The 12198-nt window shown below is 40.1% G+C and overlaps 1 protein-coding gene across 2 annotated transcripts in view; it reads right to left on the reverse strand.

Moving 5' to 3' along the window:
* The window catches only part of LOC106873281 (diamine acetyltransferase 1-like), a 189213-nt gene that overhangs the window by 71880 nt on the left and 105135 nt on the right, over positions 1-12198 (reverse strand). For both annotated transcript variants that reach the window (XR_008264893.2, XM_052970666.2), the window contains exon 3: positions 5796-5867. Coding sequence is in view for 1 of the 2 variants with exons in the window: in XM_052970666.2 (XP_052826626.1) it covers positions 5796-5867 (72 nt within the window). In the remaining variant the exon portion in view is untranslated. The remainder of the gene's footprint in view (positions 1-5795; positions 5868-12198) is intronic.

A 12198-nucleotide genomic window follows, 5' to 3' on the forward strand; every position in this document is an offset into this window, starting at 1 on the left:
TCTCACTTTTCTCTTTGAAATTTGTATAAACTTTTTTCGCACTCCAAATTCATATTTTTTTTGTATCTCATTGAGCTCTTGTAGAAGAACTTATGGTTAATTACTACTACTACTACTACTATTATTAAAGTCGGCCATGTTTGAGTTGTCATAACAGAACCAAAAGCTGATTTACTTGATTTATTTCATCTTTTAGCAATTCTATGTGCTTATATCACTGAATAATCACTCTTGTAGATTTAATTATCCTTTTCATTATCATCATGATTGTGATTGTCATAGACATTTTCATCTTCATCATCATCATCATCATTTATATCAGATTTAGTGATTCTCTCTTCATTAAATTGGCTAGACCAGTGAAGACTCTGCTTTGCTGATGAGGTTAGTATAATATCGAAATATGTCTCAAGTTGTCTCCTGTACTTTCACTAATATTGGTTTCAATTTTGGCACAAGGCCAGCAAGTTTGGGGCAGGAGGTAAGTTGACTTCATCAACCCCAGTGTTGAACTGGTACTTATTTTATCGACCTCAAAGGAATGAAAAGCAAAGTTGGCCTCAGTGGGATTTGAACTCAGAACATATCAAGAACAGGTGCTTTAATGTGGCACCAACACAGGTACTTTTACATGACACTGGAACATGTGCTTTTAACATGGTACCAGCATAGATATTTTCTACATGGCACCAGCATTGATGCTTCCTACATGGCATTGGAACAAGTGCTTTTTATGTGGCACTAGCATGGGTGTTTTCCACATGTGGTAGACATAATCCATTACTTGGTATGACAACGTTGATGCTTCCAGTGAAGTCTACTCTTTCACAAGCATTCAACCTACTCTCCGGTTTGAGGAACCTTCCTCTCTTCCTTCTAATCAGAATGAGATATTAAAGGGTCATTGATGCTACCTTCCTCCTTGACTAAAAGATACAAAAAAGAAGGAAAAAACCCACTTGCATTTTTACGAGTTAATACATAACTTACAGTGGAGGTGCAATGGCCCAGTGGTTAAGGCAGCGGACTCGCTGTCGTAGGACCGCAGTTTCGATTCCCAAACTGGGCGTTGTAAGTGTTTATTGAGCGAAAACACTTAAAGCGCCACAAGGCTCCAGCAGGGGATGGTGTTGAACCCTGCTGTACTCTTTCCCCACAACCTTCTCTCACTCTTTCTTCCTGTTTCTGTTGTACCTGTATTTCAAAGGACCAGCCTTGTCACACTCTGTCACGCTGAATCTCCCCGAGAACTACGTTGAGGGTACAAGTGTCTGTGGAGTGCTCAGCCACTTGCACGTTAATTTCACGAGCAGGTTGTTCCATTGATCGGATCAACTGGAACCCTCGTCGTTGTAACCGACGGAGTGCCGACATAACTTACTGACCTGGCTTCTGATTTTGCTAAGGCAGACTTTTCATATCTTCTCTTTAAATGAATAATAGTAAGTACCAGCAATATCCTAGGGTTAAGGCACTCAATTATATCCTCCTTCTATAAGTATTGATCTTGGGGCTGATTAAATGAAGTTAATATTTCTGTAATTATTCACAAGTCATCACTTAGACCAAAGGTTCTCAACCTGGGGTCCATACAAGATTTTGTAGAGTCCACGGATGCAACATTGTAAATTGGGGGCCATGGTAATTTTTCAGGGGCCATGAAAAGATTGACTTTCAGACCAGTAAAATTCATGCGCAATAAATGGCTTTTATTTCTACAAAACACAAAACATTTTAACAATTTTTATACAAGTCCTAATAATATCTAATTATAAAAAATACAATAAGATTTTTTTAAACGCCAAATGGCTATGGGGTGGGGTGGGGGTGGGGGCCCACACAGGTAAAATAGGAATCAAAAGAGTCCATAAGCAAAAAAATGGTTGAGAACCCCTAACTTGGATCAAGAAACATGTACAGGTATCTCCAGGTATTTTACCCTACCAATTGGTATCACTTATTGCTCTGCAGGTATTCTACCGAGCCAAATAGTGTGGTGCACTATTATCCTAAAGTACTAATTCAGTCTGATGGTTTCATGTAATAATAAATCTAGAGACCTACGCTGTTAGATGCTGTCATGTATTACTATCTCCCAGTATTTCGTATTCCACCCAGACAAATGATATCGTGTACTGCTATCTTCTGGTACCTTACCCAGATGAATACTATCGTGCGCTGCTATTTCCCAATATCCTGACCAGACAAATGTTACACTGTACTGTACTACTGTTTTATGGTATTCTCCCCGGTACAGTGCTTTAATGTACTGCTATATCCAGGTATTCTACCCAGACAAATGCTGTGATGTAATATAAAATCAATCATGTGTGTTTGTATGTTTCTATGTCTGTGTCAAGTTGACATCGCCAGAAAGAAGCTGATGAGCCAGAGAGAGAGAGAGAGAGAGAGAGAGAGATTGGTGAAAGAAAGTGAGAGGCAACTAGCATGAGAGAGATGAGGAGGAGGGGAGAGAGAAGGCGAGAAAGAGAGATGGTGAAAGAAAGTGAGGGGCAGCTAGCATGAGAGAGAGATGGAGGGAGAGAGAGAGAGAGAGAGAGAGAAGGAGGGAGAGAGAGAAAGGAAAAGACTGTGAGAGAAGCAGCTAGCATACAAGAGAGAGAGAGAGACAGAGACAGAGAGAGAAAGGGGAAGGAGAGAGTGGGGAGGATATGAGAAAGAAGTCAAGAGTAAGAGGGAAATAGGGGGATAAAAGACAGGAGAGAAAGAAGGAAAAGGGGAGAGAAAGAGGGGAGAGTAAACAAGGGGAGAAAGTGAGTAGAGGGGGGGGGAAAGAAGGGTGAGAAAGGAAAAAGAGAGAGAGGAGAGGGAGAAGGGAGAGAAAGAAAGACAAAGAGATATATGCTGCTAGTATAGAATGAGAGAGAGAGAGAGAGTGAGAGTGTGAGGGAATAAGGGAGAGTGAGTGAGTGAGTGAGTTTGTGAGTGAGTGTGTGTGTGTGTGTGTGTGAGACCAAGAGAGAAAGAGTGAGAAAGAGAAAGAGAGAAAGAAAAAGATGAGACACATTAAGAGATGCAAACCAAAGAAGGGAGAGAGGGGAGAGGGGGAGAGGGGGAGAGGGAGAGAAGGGGAGAGAGAGAGGGAGAAGAGGGAGGGGAGAAGGGGAGAGAGGGGGAGAAGGGGGAGAGGGGAGAGAGAGAGGGGAGAGAGATGGGGAGAGAGAGATGGGGGAGAGAGAGAGGGGGGAGAGAGAGATGTAACATGAAAGAAAGAGGCAGAAGTTGCAGCAAACAACAAAAGAAAAGAGAGACTTTTATATTCTAGCTCAAAAACATTGTGATATTAATATGTCTTAAAATATAAACACACACACACATATACACACTTACCACTTATAGTAGTAAGTATATGTATGTATGTATGCATATACATGTGTGTGTGTGTGTGTGCATGTTTATGTCTTTGTGTTTGTGTGTGTGTGTGTGTGTGTGTGTGTGAGAGAGAGAGAGAGAGAGAGAAGGCACATGGCTTGGTGGTTAGAGTGTTGCGCTCGTGATCGCAGCATCGTGGGTTTGATTCCCACACTGGTAGTGCATTGTGTTCTTTGAGCAAAACACTTCATTTCCACATTGCTCCAGTCCACTCAGCTGCAAATAGGTAACCTTACAACAGACTGGCATTCCTTCCAGAGAATATTTTGGCCTACCTGCCTTGGCCAACAAGGTGGCATCCTTTGAAAGGTACAACATTGCAGGAAAAGTGCATTGTGACCAGCAATGTATTACAACCAGGGACCATATGGCCCTTGGTGGGGTCCATTTAAGATTTCGTTGTTAAAATTTATGTTCAGTAAATTTGTTATACTTCTACAATAGGCACAGGTGTGGCTGTGTGGTAAGAAGCTGGCAGAACCGTTAGCACGCCGGGCGAAATGCTTAGCGGTATTTCGTCGGCCGTTACGTTCTGAGTTCAAATTCCGCCGAGGTCGACTTTGCCTTTCGGGGTCGATAAATTAAGTATCAGTTATGCACTGGGGTCGATGTAATCGACTTAATCCCCCTTGTCTGTCCTTGTTTGTCCCCTCTGTGTGTAGCCCCTTGTGGGTAGTAAAGAAATAAGAAGCTTGCTTCCTAACCACATGGTTCCGGGTTCAATCCCACAGTGTGGCACCTTGGGCAAGTGTCTTCTACTGTAGGTTTGGGCGTGATTGTTACCAGTGGTCACCGTACTGGCACTTGTGCCGGTGGCACGTGGAAAACAACATTCGAGCGAGGTTGTTGCCAGTGCCGCTGGACTGGCTCCTGTGCAGATAGCACATAAAAAACACCTTTTGAGTGTGGCCATCGCCAGTACCACCTGACTGGCCTTTGTGCCGGTGGCACGTAAAAGCACCCACTACACTCTCGGAGTGGTTGGCATTAGGAAGGGCATCCAGCTGTAGAAATTCTGCCAGATCAGATTGGAGCTTGGTGCAGCCATCTGGCTCACCAGTCCTCAGTCAAACTGTCCAACCCATGCCAGCATGGAAAGTGGACGTTAAACGATGATGATGATGATGATGATGATACATTAAATGGCTATGTAGGTCCATTTGAGTAAAACAGAAATCAAAGGGACCCATAGGTAAAAAATAGTTGAGAAGTACTGGTCAGATCAAAACAACAATACAGTGAATATATATTTATAGTCTGTTTTATGCTCTTTCTAGAATATCTACTTGTTTCAGTCATTTTGACTGTGGTCATGCTGGAGCACCACCTTAAAGGGTTTAAGCCTAGTACTTATTCTATTGGTTTCTTTTTTGCCAAACCACTAAGTTATGGGGATGTAAACATACCAACATCGGTTGTCAAGTGATGGTGGGGAGACAAACACAAACACATCAACACACCTACATAGATATGTACGTATATATGTATGCAACGGGCTTCTTTCAGTTTCTATCTACCAAATCCACTCATAAGGCTTCGGTCAGCTCAAGGTTATATAGTAGAAGACATTTGCCTAAGGTACCACGCAGTGGGACTAGAGCTGGAACCATGTGGTTGGGAAGCAAACTTCTTACCACACAGCCATGCCTGCACTTATAAAAATGATGCTTTGGCTTGTCCAGGATGTACAATACTCTTTTTTTACTCTTTCTATTTGTTTCAGTCATTTGACTGTGGCCATGCTGGAGCACCGCCTTTAGTCAAGCAAATCCACCCCGGGACTTATTCTTTGTGAGCCTAGTACTTATTCTATCGGTCTCTTTTTGCCGAACCGCTAAGTGACGGGGACATGAGCACACCAGCACACCAGCATCAGTTGTCAAGCAATGCTAGGGGGACAAACACAGACACACAAACACACACACACACATATATATATACATATATACGACGGGCTTCTTTCAGTTTCCGTCTACCAAATCCACTCACAAGGATTTGGTCGGCCCGAGGCTATAGTAGAAGACACTTGCCCAAGGTGTCACGCAGTGAGACTGAACCCGGAACCATGTGGTTGGTAAGCAAGCTACTTACCACACTGCCACTCCTGCGCCTATGTGTACAATATGTACAATTAATTTTGATATCATTCATAAATTGAAAAAAAGGAATAAATATTTGAAGACTCTTCCCCAATGTACACACACAAAGAGAAATGGTGTAACCATATTGTCAACAAGAGGATACAAGAACTGTATAAGCTGAGTGCAATATGTTGAAAATTTGAAAAATAAACGCTTTGTTTTTGTTGGCAATGCTTGTTACAGCATTTGGAAAAGAAGAGGAAAAAGAGAAACTGTAAAAGAGAAAAGAAGCAAAAAAAGAAAAAAAAGATGTTGACAAACCTTTATCAGATGTGTCTTCAACTACAATGAAATAAAAATATCGATGTTCACCAAAACCATATTCCTTCAAAGCTGAAAAGATAAATGATTGAATGATTCAGTTTGCGGACACTGGATAATAAATACACGTGTGTGTGTGTGTGTGTGTGTGTGTGTGTGTGTGTGTGTGTGTGTATGCATGTGTGCCTGTATGCATGCATGCCTGTATGCATGCGTGCCTGTATGCATGCGTGTGTGTGTTTGTGTGTGTGTATGTGTGCTTGTGAGAGAGACTGTGAGAGAGAAGGAAAGAGAATTTACCTTTAACATGAAGTCAAATATTTTAAAGAGTGATACATGTTGGAATGATTCAACTCCAATATATTACTGGTACAAAACATAGTGAAAGTATATACACATGACATGGCTGCAGACTATATGCAACAGACAATACTGAAAGACAGTCCATGCATTAGACAAAGTGGCAGTATATACACTAGACCAGGGGTTTTCAAACTTTTTGACTTGCGGACTCCTTTATATTTCAGGCTCTACCTTATAAACGCTTATGAAATTTATACATAAATATTTGCTTAAAATAACATTTATTTTTACATTTATTTATTTAACAGTATTTAACAAATAGGTTTATTGTCAATTAAAAGATTTCGATTAAAAAACCTATATAAAATCAAATTGCCCATAAAAAGTATTTACTGTCCACGGACCCCCTGTCTTGTCCTTGCAGACCCCCTGTGGTCTGCGGACCACAGTTTGAAAACTTCTGCACTAGACAACATGATTGTATTTACACCAGAGAAAGTGACCAACATTATACAGTGCAGTATATGCACCATATATATAGTGACAGACAGTATATAAACTACACACAGTATATAGTATTAGTCATTGTCACAGAATATATGTTAGATGTAGTAAGAATATATACGATAGACAATGGCAAGAGTATATACACTGAAAAATATGTGGCGCAGCTTTCAATGAGTATTAGTAAAAAGGGTAAAGACTCCATTTGGTCATAAATGACAATGGGATTGCACCTAGAAAGTTCCCCTTCGAGGCACAAGTCTGGGCAAGGTTGTTTATGAAAGACCAGCAGTTGCCCATGCATACCAGCCTCCCTTCTCCATGCCAACGATGTTATCCAAAAGAAAGGCTGATACAGCTTGGCACCAGTGATGTCGCAAATCATTTCTACAGCTGAGTTAACTGGAGCAACATGAAATGAAGTGTCTTGCTCAAGAACACAACATATAGCCCGGTCCAGGAATGAAACTCACTATCTCATGATTGTGAGCCTGACACTCTAACCACTGAGCTGTATGCCATCACAAGTAGTAGTACACGATTGATATATAAACTGAAGCCAGAAAAAATTCATGGCTGTCATTTGCAAGCAAGTATAACTTGGTAGTATGTACAGTGGCATAGATAATAGGAGAAGAAAGGGAACGACTGTTCTCCATGAGCACATTTTCCAAGACTGGCACCATTTGAAAAATCTTTTAACGCTTTAGTTAACTTGTGTGAAAAAAAGTTGAATCTTTTTTTTTTCTTTTTTTGTTAATCACACGGCCTTGGAAGAACTTTCTGGGGTCATTACTGTATTTGACAAACCCTCTGTGTTTTTGAACTGTCTCATCAATCTGTTGTGATGTGTTAATGGCTGCTGACATCTGAAGAACCAAAACAAACCTTGACGTCATAACCTCTCAACATTAGACAATCCTGTGGAGTTTCATCTTTTTCTCATGAAACCTATATCAATAGTTGTTAGTTTCATACATAATGGCATTGTTACTAAAGCATGGAATTAATGAATGTAGAATACAGTTATGCATATTTCTCTGTATCATTCCTATCCAGTAGCCCCCACCCACTCTATATACCCAGGTTTTTACTACTCACTTCCCCTCCCCACTCTCTAATCACGCTTCTTTCACAATATCCCGCCACTTATATTATGACCTTCAAACTTCAAGGGTATGCCCTGGCATTTGCCACCATCTGTATCTCTCTCTGCCTTTACTCGACCATCCCATTTATATTCTGATCCCTGTCCCTTGTGAGTATGCCCGGTACTTTGCCACCATCTCTACCCTGCTATCTCCTACTCTCTCTCTCTCTCTCTCTCTCTCCAGCCGGGTAACCTATGGGGCTGAACCTGAAAGCACATGATTGGGAAGCAAACTCTTTAACCACACAGCCATCCTTGCACACCTATATGAAGTAAAATTCACAGAACTAAATGTTCTGCATAAATACTGAAATAAAACCAACCACATTGGATTTGAACCTAATACCTATAAGCTAGTAACCCATGGTAGCTTTAAACCTACACCCTGCAAACTAATAATCCACTGTGGATTTGAACTGAGGACCTTTAAGCTAGAAATCCACTGTGATGGTCATACAGTCATATGACTTCAACCATTAAATATTCATAGATTCTTATTCCATTAACATTCATGTATGTTAATGTATGTTAGCATACATTAACATACATTAATACATTCTTCTATCATCAGCAAAACGTTCTACAGAGATATCAGTCAATGCCTGACATTCCAACCCTGTCTTCTCTCCTATAGCTCTGTCTTGGCTTATTATTATTGTACAGATATATGTTATAACTGTTCCTAAGGTGAACATTTAATGTAGCTGGTGAAAAGAAGCATCTTCTTCATTGGTTGCAATTAATCTAGGTTGGAATTAATCTCGCTTCTGTATTTTCCACCATCTCCCTTTCTCTCTCTCTCTCTCTCTCTCTCTCTCTCTTTCTCTTCCATTCTCTATCTGTCTGTCTGTCTATCTATCTATCTATCTATCTATCTATCTATCAATCAGTCAGTCTGTCTGTCTGTCTGTCTATCTATCGATCGATCTATCTCACTTTCTTTCTCTCTCACACCACATAGATACACACAGACATACGCGTTCACACATGTGCAAGCATGCACACACACAAACACACATATTCAAATACACATATGCACATACACACACAAACACACACAAACACACACACACACACATACATACACATACACAAGCATGCACACACACATACAAAGGCACAGACATATGTATACTTATATTTATATTTTCACACATATATACACACATATTCAAATACACAGGGGCATATACAGTCACACACACATACACACACTTAAACATTCAAACACAGACACACACAAGAACACACACATTATACAAATACAAACAAAGGGACACACACAAGCATATTTCATTTCTATTTAAACATCTATACAATGAATAATGTGTGTATGTGTGTGTATGTGTGGAGCATTTAGTTTAATGCTTTGGGTTGTTCAACACAAGGTCAAGGGTTCAGTTCCTGAATCATGTAATGCATTATGTCTTGAAAAGGCACTTCATTTCACATTGGTTGTAAATGAGTAATTAGTCAGATACTGCAGCAGCTCTCTCCTCTCTCAGCTGTTGTCATATCTTAGAGCAGGGGTTTTCAAACTTTTTGACTTGTGTACCCCTTTATATTTCAGACTTTACCTTAGGGACCCCGTTATAAACACTTATGAAATTTATACATAAATATTTGCTTAAAATAACATATATTTTTACATTTATTTATTTAACAGTATTTAACAAATAGGTTTATTGTCAATTAAAAGATTTTGATTAAAAAACATATATAAAATCAAATTGCCCATAAAAAGTATTTGCTGTCCACGGACCCCCTGTCTTGTCCTTGCGGACCCCCTGTGGTCCGCGGACCACAGTTTGAAAACCCCTGTCCTAGAGGATCCATTGAATCAAGGGCATGGTGGCTGAGAGGGTGTTCTTGCTTGTTTACCACTACATAGACACCTGGAACAGTTAGCAAAAGCATGGTACATGTTCTTTTCTACTCGAGGTACAAGGCACGACATTTTTTGGGGAGGGGGCTAGTTGATTGGATCGACCCCAGTACGCAATTGGTACTTAATTTATCGACCGTGAAAGGATGAAAGGCAAAGTCAACCTTGGCAGAATTTGAACTCAGAACATAAAGACAGACGAAATACCACTAAGCATTTCACCTGGCGTGCTAACGTTCTTGCCAGCTCGCCGCCTTGCATGGTACATGTTCTGCTAGAAGGTCCAGTCCTTGTTGTAATGTGGTGGCTTGTATGCCTCAGTGGTCCTAAAAGCTAACAAGTGAAGCACAAGCTCCTAGTAAGGCCTCCCATGCTGGACAGATCAGAGGAGAGAGACTAAACCATTAGTTCTCAATAATTTTTTGCCTATGGACCCCTTTGATCCCTATTTTACTTTTCTGGACCCTCATAATCATTCAATGTCTAAAAACTCATATTATATTCTTTATGCATTATTTACATTTGATGGATATTTGTCCTCATCTTGTTTGTTATTAATACATTTTGGCTGATACACCCACCGCCAGCCTTCATCAAGTGTCTTGGGGAAATTTTGAACCTGGGTTCTCATTCCTAAGGTATTTTTCATTGTTGTTGTTGTTGTTATTATTATTCAGGTCACTGCCTGGAATCGAACTCAGAATCTTCGGGTTAGTAGCCCCCCGCACTCTTAACTACTACGCCATATGCCCGTGGGTATAGTGCTTAAGAGCATGAGCTACTAACTTCAAGATTCCAAGTTTGATTCCAGGCAGTGACCTGAATAATAATAATAATAATAATGATGATAATAATAATAATAATAATAATAATAATAATAATAACATCAAAAAATACTTTAGGAATGAGAACCCAGGTTTGAAATTTCCCCAAGACACCTCATGAAAGCTGGAGGGTATATCAGCCGAAACGTTGTGTTAACAACAAACAAGATCAGGACAAATATCCGTCAAATGTAAATAATGTACATAATTCCTCATCTCTTAAATATAGAACTGTATATTCTTTATATTTAAATACTGAGATTTCTGGTGCATTGCTGTACTCAAGAAAACCTGTCTACCACAGCAGAATTGATACTTGTGCTGGTGCCATGTAAAAAAACACTCGTGTTAGTGTCACATTAAAGCATCCCTACACTCTTTGAGTAGTTGGCATTAGGAAGGGCATCCAGCCATAGAAACCATGCCAGAACAGACAACAGAGCCTGGTGTAGCCCCTGGCTTAACAGCTCCAGTCAAATCATTCAACCCATGCCAGCATGGAAAAGTTGACGTTAAATGATAATTATGATAATGATGAACTGTATAAAAAAATTGTTAAAATATATTGTGGTTTGGAGATGTATAACCAGCTTATTGCACATAAATTTCAACAGCAAAATCTTTTATAGACCCCCGAGGGCCATATGGACTCCTTTTGGGAAACACTGGGTGAGACCAATATAGTTCACAGCTTCCCAGTGGTAAAAATGGGTCTGTATGGGGCTAACTTCCCACCAAGAAAAACGACAAAGTTACAGAAGCATCAATGGCAATTCAAAACTCACAAGAATTTGGTGAGGAATGCCTTCCCTCACATCAGAAGTGAGAACGGTGGAGAAATGTCTTCACTGGCCTATGCTTCAGAAGAAGTGAAGGATTTAAAGTAAGGTATGATGGTACGTGATACTCAGTCATGGCTTGCTATACTTTGTACATATATATTTAAAGTGAAGGCACATGGCTCTGTGGTTGGGCTTGCAATCATGAGGTAGTCAGTCTGATTCCTGGACTGGGTTGTGTGTTGTGTTCTTGAGCAAGACACTTTATTTCACGTTGCTCCAGTTCACTCAGCTGTAGAAATGAGTTGCAATATCACTGGTGCCAAGCCATATTGGCCTTTGCCTTTCCCTTAGATAACATCAGTGGTGTGGAGAGGGGAGGCTGGTATGCATGGGTGACTGCTAGTGTTCCATAAACAACTTTGCTCAGACTTGTGCCTCAGAGGGTAACTTTCTAGGTGCAATCCCATGGTCATTTGTGACCGAAAGGGGTCTTTACCCTATATTTAAAGCAAAGAACTCCAGTATTACTTATTTAATACTCTGATATTTTCAGTGAAAAACTCAGAGGTTAAGTACAGGAGGTTCAATTTTTCATATCTGAAGTATAGGTGTAGCTGTGGCAGCACTTCTTGTCTCATCTTTAGCTTTAAATATTGTCTGAAAACTCTCTTCTTTTTCATTTTTATTTACTTATTGAAAAACAAAGGTACATCACTTTCCTTCTTGTCCTTTCTTGTGTGAAGTCCTCAGACAAAGAAGTACTCTCTTTTGTTATATACTTTTACCATGTTTTTTTTTGTTTTTTTGGCTGGGGGCTTACTCATGTTTATCACCTCACTTTGGCTCTCAATTCTAATGAAAGATGAGTTACTTTTATTGTGATGGTGCTTTCATTATTGTTATTTAAGATTGCTTTTATGTCATATGTTTTTGTGCTTCTTAAATTGGAACTGTT

This window comes from Octopus bimaculoides, chromosome 9 (genome assembly GCF_046866305.1).
Source record: "Octopus bimaculoides isolate indiv1 chromosome 9, ASM4686630v1, whole genome shotgun sequence".
Taxonomy (NCBI): domain Eukaryota; kingdom Metazoa; phylum Mollusca; class Cephalopoda; order Octopoda; family Octopodidae; genus Octopus; species Octopus bimaculoides.